The sequence below is a fragment of the Plecotus auritus genome (genome assembly GCF_963455305.1).
Source record: "Plecotus auritus genome assembly, chromosome: 3".
Taxonomy (NCBI): domain Eukaryota; kingdom Metazoa; phylum Chordata; class Mammalia; order Chiroptera; family Vespertilionidae; genus Plecotus; species Plecotus auritus.
This window is the reverse complement of record NC_137772.1, coordinates 25,833,112-25,852,345: the sequence shown is the minus strand read 5'-3', so window position 1 is coordinate 25,852,345 and position 19,234 is coordinate 25,833,112. Positions and strand designations below refer to the sequence as shown.

General features: G+C 39.5%; 1 protein-coding gene across 1 annotated transcript in view; it reads right to left on the bottom strand.

Moving 5' to 3' along the window:
* LOC308243472 (disintegrin and metalloproteinase domain-containing protein 5-like) overlaps nt 1-19,234 on the bottom strand; it is a gene marked incomplete at both ends in the record, with an annotated part of 133,395 nt that overhangs the window by 45,694 nt on the left and 68,467 nt on the right. Inside the window, 3 exons of the mRNA XM_080659017.1 lie at nt 4,054-4,252; nt 8,443-8,538; nt 15,776-15,962. Of these exons, the coding sequence (XP_080515143.1) occupies nt 4,054-4,252; nt 8,443-8,538; nt 15,776-15,962 (482 nt within the window). The remainder of the gene's footprint in view (nt 1-4,053; nt 4,253-8,442; nt 8,539-15,775; nt 15,963-19,234) is intronic.

The window sequence follows — 19,234 nt, the reverse complement described above, 5'->3', positions numbered from 1 at the left end:
CTGCAGTGACCTGCTGTGGTTAGGAATGCTCTTGGAGGAGATTTTGAGAAAGTAGTGGGATCAAGAGGTTGTTTTGGGGCGGGGGGCGGGGGAGAGGGGTTGTTTCTCTTTCGTTTTGTTTCCTATGTGGCTGCAATGATCTCTAGAAGAAAGGCATTTATTTTGTGTACTTATATATACTTGTTCATCTTGCTTGTTAATCCCTCATATTTTATAACTCATAGTGCTTTCCCATCACATTTTATTACTAGGGCAGGACTGCAATGAAGGTAGGCAGGTGTTTATGTTTCTGTTTATGGATGAGGAAACCTAGTGTACTGCACTTGGTGACATTGATCTCAATACTCAAGAACATTACAAGCAGCTACTCCTAAGTTTGACCATTTAGGGGTTATCAGCAATTCCTATATAATAAAAGGCTAATATGCAAATTGACTGAAAGGTGGAACAATGAGTCACTTGACACGCACTGAACACCAGGGAGCAGACACTCAATGCAGGAGCTACCCCCTGGTGGTCAATGTGCTCCCACAGGGGGGGAGCACCTCTCAGCCAGAAGCTGGGCTCACGGCTGGTGGGGAGCGAGCCTAAGCCGGCAGTCAGACATCTCCCAAGGGCTCCAGGACTGTGAAAGGGCACAGTATGGAGGTTCCACAAAAACTTAAAAATAGGAATAAATAGATCCAGCAATCCCACTTCTGGGTCTATATTCAAAGGAATTGAAATCAGGATCTCAAATAAAATCTGCACTCCCACATTCATGCAGCCTTATTCACAATATCTAAGATATACAAATAACGTAAGTGTCCATCAACAGATAAATGTAAAAGGAAAGGTGTGTGTATATGTGAATGTAGGAATATTATTCAGCCATGAAAAGAAGAAATTCTTGCCATTTGACATAACCTAGATGAATCTTAAAGGCATTATGCTAAGTGAAATAAGTCAAAGAAAGACAAATATATGCCAAAACCGGTTTGGCTCAGTGGATAGAGCGTCGGCCTGCGGACTGAAGGGTCCCGGGTTCGATTCTGGTCAAGGACATGTACCTTGGTTGCGGGCACATCCCCAGTGGGAGGTGTGCAGGAGGCAGCTGATCGATGTTTCTCTCTCATCGATGTTTCTAGCTCTCTATCCCTCTCCCTTCCTCTCTGTAAAATATCAATAAAATATATTTTTTAAAAAAAGAAAGACAAATATATAACATCACTTATATGTGGAATCAAAAAAAAATTTAAAAAAATAAAAACTCATGGAAACAGAGAGTAGTGTAGTAATTATCAGAGACATTGGGTAGTGGAAATAGGGATATATGGCCAAAGGGTAAAAACTTCCAGTTATAGTATTTACAAGTTCTGGGGATATAATGCATAGCATAGTGGTTATAGCTAAGAAAACTGTATTATGTACTTGAAAGTTGCTAAGAGAGTATACCAAAGTTCTCACCACAAAAAAGAAATGGAAATTATGTGACAAGATGGAGGTGTTAACTAACACTATGGTGGTAATCATTTAGCAATGTGTAAATATATCAAATCAACATGTTCTAAATCTTAAATTTATATAGTGTTATATGTCAATTATATCTCAATAATGTTGAGGAAAAGATATTCCAGAGGGAGAAAGACACCAGCAAAATTACAGTGCAGGAAGTCCTAGATTCCCCTCTCCTCTCACAAATCCTATTGATTCAGCATTAATTCAGGATAAGTTCCCTTTGTGATGAATCCTAAACTAAGTAAAAGGTCTGTGGAATGAGGTTTTTATTGGCTGTTGCCAGTAAGTCATATATGGTTTTTATGCTGGAAAGCTAATGCCTCCTTTAGAATTACATGAAACCCTCCTTAAGATGATGCTAGTTACTAGTGTCCATGATAGGCTTCCATGGATGATCTAGTCAAAGAATTATAGTTAATTTGGATTTAAAAACAGTAATTATTTTCAACAGCTGCCTATGGCCTTCAAGGTCTACATGAAGCTACATAAATGGGATTGTTTTCCAAAATTAACTACGAAAGTTGACTGATAGCCAAACTTATCTTTTTCTAGACACATCAACACAAGTGATCACTTGGATTGGACAGACGTTAATTTGAAATCAAGATTCATTACATGTTTTACTTTCCTCCAAAAAGACAGCTATACTATTTTAGGAGATGATTATTGTACTTATTCACATATAGTTTCCCACAGAGGGCTTTAAAATCACTGTTAATACTAACAAAACAGTAAATAAATTACCTGGGGAACATCTAGCTGACATCCCACTATCTAACACTAAAATATCTGGCCAGCACTGAGATTTATTTTCTTGCTTTTATTTGGGGAAATATTGAATCTGAAGTACACATTTCTATTTTTCCTGATTTTAGTGGTAATTTGTTTTTTATCTCAGTTATGTTTTAAATATTGCTGGAATGTAGCCTGTCTTGACAGATGGCACAACTACAATTCTATAGAAAAGAACAAAAGTATAATTACCAAAACCTCTGTGTCCTCTCCTTTTAAATTCCTGGCATTCCTATTGATATGGACACTACTTAGAATTTTCTCTTCTGACCTTGCAAAGGAAGACCTAGAGGGAGGACTAAGAAATAAAAAATTTCTCTCTCTCTCAAATAATCTAAACTACATATGTGTAGGAAAATGCATAGTATTTCAATGGAACTAATAATCTACACATTTATAGGAAACTATCAAATTGGACTAAACTAGCTGAAGCCCTCACTCTTCAGGAAGCCCCTTTGAACAGAGCCAGTCTTAAAATCCACACAACCAGTGATTAGCCCTGCTTTGTTCTAGTAAAATCCTTTGTTTCATGTAAGTCTAATCTAACACCCACCACCTCAGATTCTATATACAGTTCTGAGAAGCTTCATTTCTACTTGAGGGTTCTTTTATGTGCAAACTAGTGGCCCGGTGCATGAAATTCATGCACATTAAAAGGGGATTAATTAGAGGAAATAATTTAATATTGCTATTTGCCTTTTCTCTATAATAGAAGTGTCAGAGATGAAAGAAAATTAGTAAAATGTATATGAAAACCTTCCTCCTGTCAGAGTCTGGGGCACACCATGGGACCCAGAGTCAAGTCCCCGCCCACCTACATGCACCTCAAAATCGCATGAGACCCAGACCCGGCTGCACCCCCCCTTCATTGGGATAGATCTAGACCTGGCTAGTCCCACCCTTGTCAAGCCCTGCCGGGCAGGGAATGTAGCCTCAGGTCCCCTGCCCCGGCCCCAGGACAGGGGGCGTGGCCTGAGGTCCCCCAGCCCAGACCAGGGTGGGGGGCATGCCTTGAGGTCCCCTGTCAAGCCCTGCCAGGCGGGGGGTGAGGCGCAGCCTCAGGTTCCCCCGGCCCAGCACCAGGAGGGGGGAATAGCCTCAGGTCCCCTGTCAAGCCCCATCAGCAGGGGGGTGCAGCTTCAGGTCACCCTTGGGTGGGGGGCGTGGCCTGAGTTCCCCCAACCCAGCACTGGGGGTGCAACTTGAGGTCCCCTGTCAAGCCCCGCCAGACAGGGGGGCGCAGCCTCAGGTCCCCTGGCTCGGTGCTGGGGTGGGGGGCGCGGCCTGAGGTCCCCTGTCAAGCCCCACGGGGGTGGGGGAGGGTGTAGCCTCAGGTCCCTGCTGATTGCTTGTTAAGGCTCCTTATGGGAACTTGGCCTCAGCTGTGGGTGCAGCCATCTTTGTGATGGAGTGGTGGTTAACTAGCATATTAATCTATAATAATAAAAGTGTAATATGCAAATCAACTGAATGGCTGAACAGCAGAACGACTGTCCAGACGACCTTCCAGATGAAGCCTGGGCTGCGAGGGCCGAGGCAGCTGGGGCTGCGAGGGCCTTTTCTTGCACAAATTTTGTGCATTGGGTCTGTAGTTGTATATAAATGCACAGGGTTTTTTGTTTGTTTTAAAGAACCAAGAAACTTTTATTTCCTTTAACAATAATATACGCTAGACAAGATTTCACTTATTAACAAATTACATCTGCATTTTTGTTCTATAGAATTGAATAGAGCTTGGAACTAAGAAGAAAATATGGTCATTACCTCCTCCAATTAAATCTCTACACTGTTTATCAAACATCCGACATCGCCCTTTATAACAGAAGGATTCATTTGCATTACAATATTCCCCGTCGCGTTTAAAAGTGTCAACCACACAATGTGGGTCAACCCCATTGCAATACTCAGTAAAATCACAATCTTCATCATATAGTTTCCTACAAATTACACCAAGTGGTTTTAACTAGAAGGAAAAAGAAACATTAGAAAAGATTACATATTAGTGATACTCAAGTTTTCTTTCTCTTCAGACTTTGAATTTCCAACCATTTTTTTCTAAGTTGCTAACTAAGATCAATGAGGAAGTTTTTCTTGTTAACTACTTAAGCACTGCATAACAACTTAGGTGACTGAATTTATCATGCATAAATGAGTGGGTAATATTTCTGAGAGATGTGATAAACTCAAAGATAATCAGGTTACCATTATTGTAAAAAAGAAAGTAAATCTAAGGAATTAATATAAAAATTACTTTCAATCTATTATGGCTATGCTCAGATATGTAGCCTTTGGTTTCTCCATATGCCAGATATCAGCAACCATTTACAAAACAAAACATACAAACCATAAACATGTAGAACAAAGTTTGTAGATTTTAAAAAAAGAAAATTTGATACATAGGAATTTTATTTCACAAACCACATTGCAAACCACTGTTTTAAAAAATAACTTCTTCAATTATATATCTCTGATCTCTTCGGTGCTTAGATTATTTTTATTTTTTCAATAATGTTTTGTTAAGTGTATCCTCCCTTCCCTCAACTGGTGGATGGAGTATGACGTAACCTGCACCTGCGGCCTGGACATTCCTGAGTACCCAACCAGGCACCTTATATGGACTATACATTGAACCACCAATCAGCACCTGCCAAATACCCTAAGCCCCCGATTCCTAAGTACCTAAGTGCCTAATCATGTGCCTTACATAAATTGGTGAATCACCGGGTGCCGAGTACCCTAAGCCCCATCCCTTCCCATTCCTCCCCTCAGAAGGCATGTTCACCTCTGCACGTGTTGCTCTTCTCCCCTTGCGAGACAGCCCGGCAGGGTCTTTCTCCTCTAATAAAGCCTGTAGTCCTGGTTTTCGGCCTCTGTCTGATCTTTCATTTGGTGCCGAAACCCAGCATTTCATGTATTAATTGTATTCCTAAGTATTTTATGCTATTGTGAATAGCATTCGTTTTCTAACTTCATTTTCAGATTGTTCATAGCTATCGAAGCTATTGTATACAATTGGTTTTTGTTTAGTAATTGTGTTACCTCTGACTTTGATAAACTCATTTTATTTGTCTCCAAAGTAACTTTAAAAAATCAGGGAAACAAAATGGCAAACCTTGAAGTAGGCTAACTAAAAAAAAAAAAAAAAAAAAAAAAAAGACAAGACTCAAAGAGTACACAATAAAACTGATACCATAGAAATACCAAGGAACATAGAAAGCTACTATGAATAATTATATGTTAAAATTGAGTAAACTATAAGAAATAGATGCCTAGAAACAGACAACCTACCAAGAATGAATCATAAAGAAGTAGAAAGCTTGAAGAAAATAACCACAACTAAAGAGATTGAATTTGTTATCAAACCTCTTAACAAAGAAAAGCCCAGGACCAGTTGGTTTCAGAGGCAAAATTTATGGAATATTTAAAGAACAATGCTAATACTTCTCAAACTCTTTCAGTGCTTTTTTTTAAAAGCCCAAACTCATTTTACAAGGCCAGCATTACCAAGATACCAAAGACAGATAAGGACACAATAAGAAATGAAAATTACAGGCTAATATCCTAATGAATAGAAATATAAAACTTTTCAACAAAACACTAACACACCAAGTTCAACCACACATTAAAGGCTCAAAAACTATGATCAAGTGGGACTTATCCCTAGGATGCATGGATGATGCAACACATGGAAATTAGAAAACATGATGAAAGGAGTTTTTAGGGGCAGGTTTAGGGAAGTCTAGAAATAAAGGGAGTCCATGGAGGAGGGCTGCAAAGCTGGGGGGCTAGGAGCTGCCAAAAGGCATACATTCACAGAATAAGGGGAGAGGAAGACTCTCATTCACAGAAGATAAGGGGAAAGCCACAGTGGGTAGAAAAACAAAAGGGAGAAAGAGGAAAAGAGATTTTCATAGGGAATAGAGAATTCTACCACAAGAGGTGGAGAAAAAGAGGGGAACCCCACATGGTGTTTGAGTCTTGAAGCTGCTATAGTGACCAATAAGAAGGGATATCAGGACACAAAGAACTGCAACCTTTATAAATCTTAGAAAGAGGGTCTCTCCCCCTCCCCACCTAGGAGTCTGGGTTTATTTCCCAATAAATTTCCACTTTTTCCTATACCCCCTTTTGTCCGTGGCTTCATTCTTCGAATCCACCTGTACAAGGACCCAGGAAGGAAGCCACCTTTGCATCCTACTCAGAGGAAAACCACGTGTTTTAGTTTAATTTCCACATTTCAATGATACACCCCATTAATAGAATTAAGGGTAAGGGTAATAATTAAATTATCCTTTGAAGAGATACAAAAACGAACGACAAAATTCAACACCCTTTCATGATAAAAGTTCTCAACAATTTGGGTATAGAAAAAAACATTTCTCAACATAATAAAGACCATATATGACAAGCCTTAGCCCACATCATATTCAATAGGGAAAAGCTTAAAGGATCTCCTTTTAAGATCATGAACAAGACAAAGGCATCCTCTTTCTCCATTCCTATTCAACCACGTATTGGAAGCTCTAGCTAGAGCACTAAAATGGGGGGGGGGGGGGGGGAGATAAATAAAAAGAACCGAAATCATAAAGGAAGCAGAAAATTGTGTCTGTTTGCAGATGACATGATCTTATATCCAAAAATTCCTGAAGAAGCCACCAAACAAGAGAACTGAGAAATAAAGTCAGTAAAGCCATAGGTTATGGAATTAAAGTACAAAAATATTTTTATTTCTATACATTTACAACAAAATGCATGAAGAAGAAAATTTTTAAAACCCATTTACAATAGTACCAAAAAGAACACTTAGTAATAAATTTAAAAAAGGAGGTGAAAGTCTTGTCCACAGAAAACTGTAGACATTGATGAAAAAATTTGAAAGAGACACAAGTAAATGAAAAGATATTCTGTGTTCACAGATAAGAACTAATATTGTTGCAATATCCTACTATAAAAGAAACCTCAAAAATTTAAAAATAAAACTACCATTAATCCAGGAATCCAATTTAGGACTATGTATCTGAAGAATATAAAATCAGTATCTTGAAGAGATATGTGTACCTCCATGTTCATTGCATGAAGCATTATACACAACAGACATGGAAATAACTTAAGTGTTCATCAATGGATGAATGCATATTTTAAATGTAGTGTATATACACAATGGAGTAATATTCGACCATAAAAAGAAGGAAATTCTGCCAAATTAAACTTGAGGGTATCATTCTAAATTAAATAAGTCAAACAAGAAATATATGTATATAATTCACCAAAACAGAAAATAGAATGGTAGTTGCCAGATGCTACAAAGTGGGGGAAATTGGAAGATATTGGTCAAGAGTTCAAATTTTCAACTATAAAATGAATAAGTCTGGGGATTTAATGCACAGAATGGTGACTATAATTAACAATAATGTATTATATATTTGAAAGTTGCTAAAATAGTAACTCTTAAATATTCTCGCTATATGAAGTGATAGATGTGTCAACTAATCTTACATGGTAAAAATTTTGCACTATGTAGTTATACTAAATAGTTACGGTGTAAACCTTAAGTTTATATTCTGTTATGTGTCATTTATATCTCAATAAAGCTGGAGGAAATTATTTTTAAAAGATAAAAGTATACTCTTTCTCCAATCTTACAGATGTTTACACCTTGTTCAGGAGTTTGTTTCCTTTTTCCTTAGGATTCCAGTGAATTGTGCCACCATGGGACAACTGCTCAGGAATTCTTTAAATGCTTTCAATAAAAAAGAGGAATTGAATGATTGCAACAATAATGGAATGAATTGCAAAGGAACAGAGGACTTCACCAGAAGGCAGTGAAGAGAATTTAGCTAACAAAAGGAACTAATCAAACTTTCTGACCCCATAGGTAGGGGTGATGTATGTCAATCATGAAGAAATCTCACTGGGTACAAGAAAGATTTGTAATGAGGTATAGAAATGGGAAGTCAAGTTAGTAGAGAAGGAGCATCAGTTATTATGTACATGAGAGATGATAGATGGCTGAAAAGACTGAAGTGGGAGAGTGGGTCCTATGTTACTAGGATATAATAAAATGAGAAGGGTGAAATATGTTTTCCATCTTCTTTAAACAGGAATTTCAAGTAACTAATGCTAAGCTACTATAAAATACACATTGCCTCTTACCTTGCAGTTTTGTGTGCAGCATTCCCCGGAACCACAGTCTGTCCTACCTTTCAATCGACATGCTACAGAATCACAGCATTTTTTATGTGTACATTCCTGGAAATAAATGCTATTACTCAATCATGTATAATTAGGTACCATCAAACAAAACTGCAACTCAGGATTTCTTTACAAAGTAGGAGGCTTTTCTTAACTCACAGTTTTAGTAATCCCATTTTTTATATCAATTTATAAGAATCAACATCTCATTCACTAGTTTGTAAAAGAAATGTGTTGTTTCACTACACTCCATGCAATCTGAACATTAACATACTGTGGAGCCAAAACCTTAGAGAAAGTAATTATTAGATACCTTGTTAACTACCATTCTCTTCAAAAATTTTCTTATATTCTTGCTTTGATAATAACTTGTACAAGCCAGATCTGTTCACATAGAGAACTTCTCTGATGTGAAGCTGTCAAAAGCAACATTCTTCTCTCTAAAATGGCAAAATCCCCAAACCTATCCTAAAAAAAAGGTGGTCCAAGAAGCCAGACACATCTATTTAGACCTCTGATGTCACTGGGATGCTGGCCCTATAGTTACTTATCCTATATAATAAAGAGGTAATATGCAAATTAACCCTCATGCCCTCACAAGATGGCTGCCTACAACTAGGCCGGCAGAGGGGGTTAGTGAGGGATGACCAAACGACTGAATGAGCAGGCTGTGTGGGACGACCAGGCCAGCAGGGGGGTTAGTGAGAGATGACCAAATGACTGAACAAACAGGCTGCGTGGGGCGACCAGGCTGGCAGGTGCATTAGTGAGGGATGAACAAACGACTGAACAAGCAGGCTGCATGGGGTGACCAGGCCAGTGGAGGTACCGTGAGGGGTGACCAGGTCGGCATGGGGGGCAGTTGGGGGCAACCAGGCCAGCAGAGGGGACAGTTAGGGGCGATCAGGCCAGCAGGCAGAGGCAGTGAGGGGAAATCAGGCCAGTGAGGGGGGGGGAGGGCAGTTAGGGGCGACCAGGCAGGCAGGCAGGTGAGCAATTAGGAGCCAGCGTTCCAGGATTGTGAGAGGGATCTCCGACTGCTGGTTTAGGCCCAAATCCCCTGCTGGTTTAGGCCCGATTCCTAGGATCGGGCCTAAACTGGCAGTCGGACATCCCCCGAGGGGTCCCGGATTGGAGAGGGTGCAGGCTGGGCTGAGGGGACCCTGCTCCATACACAGATTTCATGCACCGGGCCTCTAGTATTTTATAAAATTCAGTGCCTTCAGTCAGCTTGTCTGGTCTTCAGCAGCAAGCTTGTTTTAAATTATGTAGTCTACCAATATCAGATGTTTCTCTCCTAGTATTGCCTTTTTTGTTATTGATAATTTCTTATTAGCATTTTCTTTTCTTTTTTTGGGCTGCAGCTTTGTTTCATTTCTTTTTTACTTTATTTTCTTTATTGATTACGTTATTACATATGTGTCCTTATTCCCCCTTGGCCCTCCCATCCCCCCACCCCCACTTATGACCTCACCCCCCTGGTGTCTGTGTCCATTGGTTATGTTTATATGCATGCATATAAGTCCTTTGGTTGATCTCTCCCCCTTACCCCCACCCTCCCCTACCTTCCCTCTGAGGTTTGATGGTCTGATTGATGCTTTTCTGTCTCTATCTGTTTTTATTCATCAGTTTATGTTGTTCCACAAATGAGTGATATCATTGATATTTATCTTTCTCTGACTGACTTATTTCGCTTAGCATAATGCTCTCCAGGTCCATCCATGCTGTTGCAAATGGTAAGAATTCCTTCCTTTTTACTGCAGCGTAGTATTTCATTGTGGGGATGTACCACAGTTTTCTAATCCACTCATCTGCTGATGGGCACTTAGGCTGTTTCCAAATCTTAGCTATGGTGAATTGTGCTGCTATGAACACAGGGGTGCATATATCCTTTCTGACTGGTGTTTCTAGTTAGTTTCTTGGGATATATTCCTAGAAGTGGGATCACTGGGTCAAATGGGAATTCCAATTTTAGTTTTTTGAGGAAACTCCATATGAACAACTTGACCATAGGCTGCAGTGCTATATTTTTTAAAAGTTATTTTAAATTGACTCATGTATTCAAACGTTAAATATTATTTTGTTAGCTTTTTAAAATACTGTTTCTTTTAATCAAATATGTAGCTGTTCTTTGATTTTTTAAATCTACTTTGTAAGGGCAAACCTTCTTAAGAAAAATAGAATATTCTGGCTATTTTGAAATGGCTCCTTTTAACCTACCTTCTTCAAGAAGCATGAGAAGATTTACGTATAATTGGCATTATTTTTTCCTTATATGTTTGATAAAATCACTAGTGAAGAGGCATAGATTTGGAGTTGCACTGTGAAAAATAGTTTAATTACAAATTTAAATTATTAATGAAATATAAAACTATTCAAATTTTATCTTCTTATATCAGTTGTGATAATTTGTGTCTTAAGAAACTTGTCGGTTTTATCAAAATTGTCAAATTAATTTATATAAAGTTTTTAATATTCCATATTTTTACACCTATAGGATGTGTGCTAATATGCCTGTTTCGATTCCTGATATTAGTCATTAGTTTTTCTCTCATTTTTCCTCCATGGGTACAATAAGAGGTAAATCAAATCAAATATATTGCTTTTTTTTTGGAAAGCATCAGCTTTTATTTTCATTCTCTAGTTTCTACCTCAACAATTTCTGCTTTTATCTTTATCATTTGTTCCTTCCATTTATTTTGGCTTTAATTTAGAGTTATATTTTAGTTCCCTAGAGTTACATTCCAATTAATTTATTATTCTTTCCCTCTAATATAAATATTTAAAGATATATATTTTCCTCAAAACACTGTTGTAGCTGATTCTCATATATTTTCATGTTTTCATCTGCACACTTTTAAAAATATATTCTAGCCCTGGTTGGTTGCTCAGTGGTTAGAGCATTGGTTTGCACACCCAAGGGTCACAGATTCAATTCCCAGTCAAGGGCACATACCTCGGCTGCAGGTTCCCCAGCTCTAGTCAGAGCACATGCAGGAGGCAACCAATCAATGTGTCTCTCTCACATTGATCTCTCTTTCTCTCCCTTCCTCTTTCCCTTCCAATCTGTCTGAAAATCAATGGAAAAAATAACCTGAGGTGACAATTTAAAAATAATAATAATGTAATAAAAATATATTCTAATTGCCTTTATGATTTCTTTGAGCCATGGACCATTTAGAAATGATATAATCATTTCCAAATATTTGGGTGTTTTTCAAGATATCTTATTATTCTTGATTTCTAATCTAATTCTCAAAATAAAATAAAAGTGATGATATTTACTGCATGGCTCAGAATATATTCTGTCTTGATAAATATTTCAAGTACACTTGAAAATAGTGTTTATATTTAGTTGTTAAATATAGTACCCTATAAATATTAATTATATTGGTTAAGATTCCTTAGGTGCTCACTCTAAGATAATTTTCCTTCAATTATTTGAGCATAATTTTCTTTAATTCTCTTAACATATTCATAAAAACTACTGTGAAGGCTTTATGTATTAAATGCAATAACTTAAACTTTTCAGAGTCAGTTTTCCTCAACTACCTATTTTCCTGAATATGGTTCATACTCCTTGTTTCTCTGAATGTCTAGTAATTTTTGTTAGTAAGTTGGACATTACAGGAAAAAATGATATAATGACTATTCAGCTGTGTTCTCCTGAAGGTTGTTTTTGTTTTCTTAGTAGGAAGTTGGCCTGGGCATAAACTATAAACTTTATTTCCCCTGCAATGTGCAGCAGCTATCTCTGCTCAATTCATATGGCTTCCAACCGATCAATTTTATCTTGATTCCCTGGTATAATTCAGCCGGAAATATAGGCAGACTTTGCACTTAGATTTCAGAGTATAATATATCTTCAGTTTCCTTGTTTCTGAAGATTTCTCTTTAATTTCCAGTTGCAATTCCAGTCTCAGGTTCTATATTATGATTTCTGAAAGAAGTTTTCAGATTTCTGCTGCCTAAATTGCACAAAGTTGGATAATGTACTCTAAAAAAAACCATCAAACTCACAGAGCTCACCTGATGAACCCTGTTTTTTTCAAATGTCTCATCCTTCCCTTTTGCCCTCTGGAGTATTTCTGGCCCATGCATATTTTTGCAGTCTGCCAAGTATTTGTACAGTTGGTAATCAGATTTTGGGTCTTACCACTTTCACAATTCTCTTACTTTAAGGGTCCTACCCTTAAATTTCCAATAGCTCCCATCCCTAAACTCTGTTCTCTGCCACAATGAGTCGGTAGAGCTGCTGTTTTCCACAGCCACTTAATGCTGCCATCACTGTGGAGGTGCAGGAGCACCATTAGGCTAGAAAGACTTAAACTTATAATTCTTATATCTTCCAGCTGCAGTTTTTTTCAAGAGTAAACTCTTTTCTGGTTTCTTTCTTTTTTAAGATATGTTTCAGTGCCATTAAATAATACACATGTAATACATACATATTTATAGATAATATGTTATATGTTGTTTTATATTATCTATACTAATAATAGAGGAATATGCAAATTATCCAGGACGCTGTCACATAATGACCAATCAGCAGGCTGTGCGCACAGCATGCCCCATTAAGGCTGCTGAGGCTTCATCTGTCCCTTTCTACACTGAAGATGAGAGGGTTCAAGGAGGAAGGGCTCCAGTTTCATTTTCTCAGCACCCAGCTAGGAGGCCTCCTTGGGGCGGCTCTCCCCTCCAAGCCCTGTGCGGATGGGTGCTCCGGCCCAGGAGCCTAAGGGGAGGGGGAGTGAAGTGCTTTCCCTCCAGGACCCCGCTCTTTCTGGGAGTCCGGCACAGAGGGTGCTCTCCCTGGGAACCTGGAAATCCACCTCCTAGGTGCCTATGCAGCAGCTGGGCCAGGCGAGCGTGAAAAGGTTGACCTACCCATGCGGTTGTGTACACTGGCGGAGGCCACGCAGCTGCCATAGTTGAAGTCATCCTCGATGGAGGAATGGGGGTAGCAGAGATCAGAGTTGGCCTTGTTGGCGATGGAGCTTCAGCTCCCCACCAAATGACATAGAACACACGGACCTCAACGGTCCTCAGTCACTTCCCGAGCAGCAGTTAACCCCGACTGGGGATCAAACCTGAAACCTAAGCAGGTGCCCTGACAGAATGGAACCCAAATCTTTGGTGTGGCAGAGGAGCTCCAGCCCACAGCAGGGGCCAGGGCATGCCAGAGGGGTTTTGTTGAGGGGCCCTGACAGCCCGCAGCACAGTAGGTTAGAACCTCCTCATACAGCAAGGTTGCAGGTTGGATCCCTGGTCAGAGTACAGACAAGAAGCAACCAAAGAGTGCATAATAAGTGGAACAACACACTGATGTTTCTCTTGCTCCCTTCCACTCTCTAAAATAATCAATCAATAAAAATTAAAATAAAAAATAAACCCTCTGGCTTGCAGAGTTGCTAAAACAGTTAGAAAGTGAAGTCCTATCCCTTCCCATTCATTCAACAAACACTTCATATGCTCCTTCAATAATCACACTGGGGATGGGTGTTTGTTTGTTTGTTTGTTTTGGTTAATCCTCACCTGAGGACATTTTTCCATTGATTTTTTTTTTTTAGAGAGAGAGAGTGGAAGGGAGGGAGAAAGACAGAAACTAATGTGAGATACATCAATTGGTTGCCTCTTGCTGAATCTCCAACCAGGACCCCAGATTGAGCCTGCAACCCAGGTACATTCTTGATCGGAATCCAACCCGGTACCCTTCAGTCCGCCTGCAGAAGCACTATCCACTGAACCAAACCAGCATTTTTTTTCTCCTCCTCTAAGGATATGTTTTTTTCATTGATTCTAGAGAGAGAGGAAGGGAGAGGGGAAGAGAAAGAGAAACATCCATCAGTTGCCCAAGCAATCTGACAGGGATGGAACCCACAACCTGTGTATGTGCCCTCACCTGGAATCGAACCCATGACCCTTTGGTGCATGGGAGGGCACTGTAACTACTGATCCACACTGACCAGGACCTGGAGGTACACTTAAAAATTTTTTTCAGATCTGCCCTGGCCAGGTGGCTCAATTGGTTGGAGTCTCAACCTGTACACCAAAGGATTTCCTGTTGGATTCTAGGTTAGGGCACATACTTAGGTTTAGGTTAGATCCGGTGGGTCAGCAGGTGCAGAGGCAGCCTACCGGTATTTTTCTGTCACATGGATGTTTCTCTCTCTAAAAATCAATTTTAAAAACATCCTCAGGTGAGAATTAAAAATGTAGATATTAAAAAATTTTCAGATCTAAAATTTTATTTGGTTCTTTTTAAATTTTATTTTTCATTTACAGTTCACATTCAATATCCTATCCTATATAATAAAACCCTAATATGCAAATCAACCAAACAGAGGAATGACTGGTCACTATGAACTGACCACCAGGGGGCAGACGCTCAATGCAGGAGCTGCCCCGTGGTGGTCAGTGCACGCTGATAGGGGAGCACTGCTCAGCCAGAAGCTGGGCTCACGGCTGGCCAGTGCAGTGGCAGTGGCAGGAACCTCCGTGGCAGCACTAAGGAGCAGTGAGCTGAGCAGTAGGGAGCAGCAAGCAGGCAGGCAGTAAGGAGCGATGGTTCCTGGACTGCAAGAGAGATGTCCGCTGAGGGGTCCCGGACTGCGAGAGGGCACAGGCCAGGCTGAGGGACCCCCCTCCCACCCCAGGTGCATGAATTTCGTGCACTGGGCCTCTAGTATATTACATATTTTAATACAGAAATATACTTTTAACATACTATATTTAAGTATAATATATTCTGTATTTTACAGTTTCTATCTCTGAGAATTTTAATGTCTACTTCACTTTGTTGTCAATACCTCCTCTGTCATCTCTCAACTTTTATTTTAATCTTTGTTGTGTATTTTTATATTTTCTACATGTGAAAAATTTAATTTTAAAACCTGGCAATACAAATCTTTTTCTCACAATATTACCAGTGCATTTTGCTATCCCACTGATAACAGTCTATAGTCTTCAGATGTTCTTTGTCTGCTTTTGTTGCTGCTTGTTGTTAAATATATTTCTTCAACTCTCAATACTCTTGTGGTCACTAATTCTAAGTGCGTGGCTGATTCATACACTAAAGAATGTCAAAAGACAGTATATGAAGATAAACATTACCTTAAGAACGTTTGCTCTCCATTTCCAAAAATAACAAAAATTAGGAAACTTAAAAGCTGCCATCTTCTTTTCAAAAAAGTCTTTTTTAAATTTATTTTTCTAAACAATAAGGTGTTTGTCTTCTTTTATACCTATTATATACATATATAAGGAATAAAAAGTTTTTGAAATTTTTTCTACTCACCGAGGCAAGGCCACAATCACATTGTTCACCTTTTTCCAATATTCCATTGCCACAAACAGGCTGTACTTTTTTGTAAACTGGCTTAATAGGAAGGCTGTTATGAAGACATTCAAGACTAGAATTTGAAGCAAAATATTTAAACTCATCCAAACTACAGGTACTAAAATCCTTTACACCCCGGGAGTGCCTAAAATATTAAAAAAACACACACAAAAAAAAAACACATGGGTATGATAAAAATTATTGCTACATATTTCTACATTTCTCCTAATGTACGGCAATTTCAAGAGAGATTTAAATAGCATTATTTTTGTCCTGACCAGTTTGGCTCAGTGGATAGAGCATTGTCCTGTGGATTGAAGGGTCCCAGGTTCGATTCAGGTCAAGGGCATGTACCTTGGTTGCAGGCACATCCCCAATAGGGGGTGTGCAGGAGGCAACTGATTGATGTTTCTCTCTCATCAGTGTTTCTAACTCTCTATCCCTCTCCCTTCCTCTCTGTAAAAAATCAATAAAATATATTTTAAAAAATGAAGAGCATTATTTTTCATAGAAAACAAAATGTATATTTTCAAAAATATTAATTTCATTGCTAATATGTTTAGCACACTTTTTAAATGTCACCAAGAAAATTATTGTAATGAAAAAGCAGGAACTGTGTTACACTTACATTCCAAGTGCCAAACAACTGAACTTAAAATTTTTTGCTTCAGTGTTTAATATACTTTAATCTATTTAATAGTATTTTTATACTTTTCCTATAAATGCCAATATGAATCACTTCATAGTATATATATATATATATATATATATATAGTATTTTTTATTATTCTTTATTAATAGTAACTATAATAGTATATTTTAGAGCTTTTTTCCTCTCCATAAGTGAACACTTTTCAAATAAAAATTAGCTGTTTGAGCTATTGTGGGAGGAGCATTAGGAGTACCTGTCCTGACAGAATAAAAGCTGTTAGCACAACCGATCAATGTGTCTCTCTCTTTCTCTCCCCTTCCTCTCTCCCTTCCAAAACATTTGAAAGAATATGATTTAAGAGACTAAAGACTGTGCCCTAAACCAGGGTTTGAGAAACTTTTTCTGTAAAGAGCCTATAGTAAATATTATCCGCTTACAGTATACGTGTATACTCTGATGGAACTAAGAAATTTGCCACTATAGTCCAAAAGAAGTCATACATGATATACAAACCAATGAGCCTGAATGCATTGCAATAAGATTTTGAAAGGAGTTTTTAGGGGTAAAATCGGCAGGTTTAGGAAGATTTAGGAATTAGGGAGCCATGGGGGAGACCTGCGGGGCTGCAAAGCTGGGAGCTGCCAGAAGGCATAAATTTAAAGAATAAGAAAGCTGGAATCCGCTCATTCACAGAATAAAGAAAAAGGCCATAGAGAATAGAAAAATAAAAGGGAGGAAAAGAGGGGAACACCACTTGGAGTTTGAGCTTTGAAGCCGCTATAGTGACCAATCAGAGGAGATACCAGGACACAAAGAACTGCAGCCTTTATAAACCTTAAGAAAGAGGGACTTCGTGGATCTCTCTCCCCCTCCCCACATGGGAGTCTGTGCTTGTTTCTCAATAAATTTCCACCTTTTGTCCGTGGCTTCATTCTTCGAATCTACCTGGACAAGAACCTGGAAAATCATCTTTGCAACCTGCCTAGAGGAAAACTACACGTTCCAGTTTAATTCCCGCATTTCAGTTTTATTTACAAATCAGCCCACCAAATTTGGCCCATCAATTATTGTTGGCTGATCTCTACCCTATACTAAAATCTACTCAGTATCAGTTCTAACAGCCTAATTCAAGCTCCAACAGGATCCACAAAGAAGACCAAGTTGGAAATACCTTGAGCTTCCATATATACATACTAGAGGCCCAGTGCACAGTGCACCGGTGGGGTCCCTCAGCCTGGCCTGCACCCTCTTGCTGTCTGGGACTCCTCAGGCAATGTTGGACTGCCAATTTCGGCCCAGTCCCCAACCTATGGCCCCGAGGGATGTAGCAGAGTGAGAAGAAGCAGGCGGCCGGGAAGGGGCCTGAGCTGGGGCCAGGTGCCACGCTGCTCCCGCTCATCCCAGCCCCACTGTGCCTGCCGCCGCCACTCGGTAGTGCTGCCACGGAGGCAGGAGAGGCTCCCGCCACAGCAGATGTGCTCGCCGGCCGTGAGCCCGGCTTCTGGCTGAGCAGAGCTCCCGCTGTGGGAGCACACTGACCACCAGGGGGCAGCTCCTGCATTGAGCGTCTGCCCCTTGGTAGTCAATGCCCGTCATAGTGACCGGTTGACTGGTCAAGTGGTTGACCAGTCATAACGGTTGCTTAGGCTTTTATATATATAGATTATAAAGCATAAAAGCAAGCAAATAAAATTCAAAATGATTAGCCAATAGTTGAATTGTCTAGTACCAGGATCGGCAAACTGTGGCTCGCGAGCCACATGCGGCTCTTTGGCCCCTTGAGTGTGGCTCTTCCACAAAATACCATAGCCTGGGCGAGTCTATTTTGAAGAAGTAGCATTAGAAGAAGTTTAAGTTTAAAAAATTTGGCTCTCAAAAGAAATTTCAATCGTTGTACTGTTGATATTTGGCTCTGTTGACTAATGAGTTTGCCGACCACTGGTCTAGTAGAAAAAGAATCAGTGTTTTACAGAGGGAGGTAGGAGAGTCCAAACTTTCTATTGTAAAGCAACTATATCTAATATGCTATAATAACTAATTAATAATAGACATCAAATAAATAAGAATATGTGATCCATAGCCAATAAAAAATGCAATCAATAGAAATCAACACTGAGATGGCCCTAGTGTTAAATTTGGCATACAAATACTTAAAAGGAACTGATATTATTCAAAAATTCAAGAAAAAATGTTCAGCTAATTCAGAGAAATTACAGTCTTATACAGTGAACACTCGAAGGATAGTACAAATTCAATTTACATTAAATTGTAGAGCAAGGTAAACTAACTGTAGTGATAGAAATCAGATTAGTTGTTGCCTGGGGCCAGGGTGGAAGGTAGAAGGACTGCTAAAGGTCACAAAAGAACTTCCTATGGAGGGAGAAAGGATGCATAGCCTAACTGACACTGTGGTTCAAAGATCCTATAAAATAAAAGCCTAATATGCTGTGTCCGGTCGACCAGTCTTCCATTCAACCAATCAAAGAGTAATATGCTAATGATATGCTAAGGCCACTCAACCACTTGCTATGACATGCACTGACCACTAGGGGGCAGACAGTCAACTGATCGATGAGTCGCTATGATGTGCACTGTCCCCCAGGAGGCAAACACTCCAACCAATAGGTTAGCTTGCTGCTGGGGTCTGGCCAATTGGTACTGAGTGAGATGGGCTAGACATGCCCTGGAGCCCTCCTGCAGACCCTCCCTGCCCGGCCAACCTCCTGTGTCCCTCCCTGGCCCTGATCGTGCACCAGTGGAGTCCC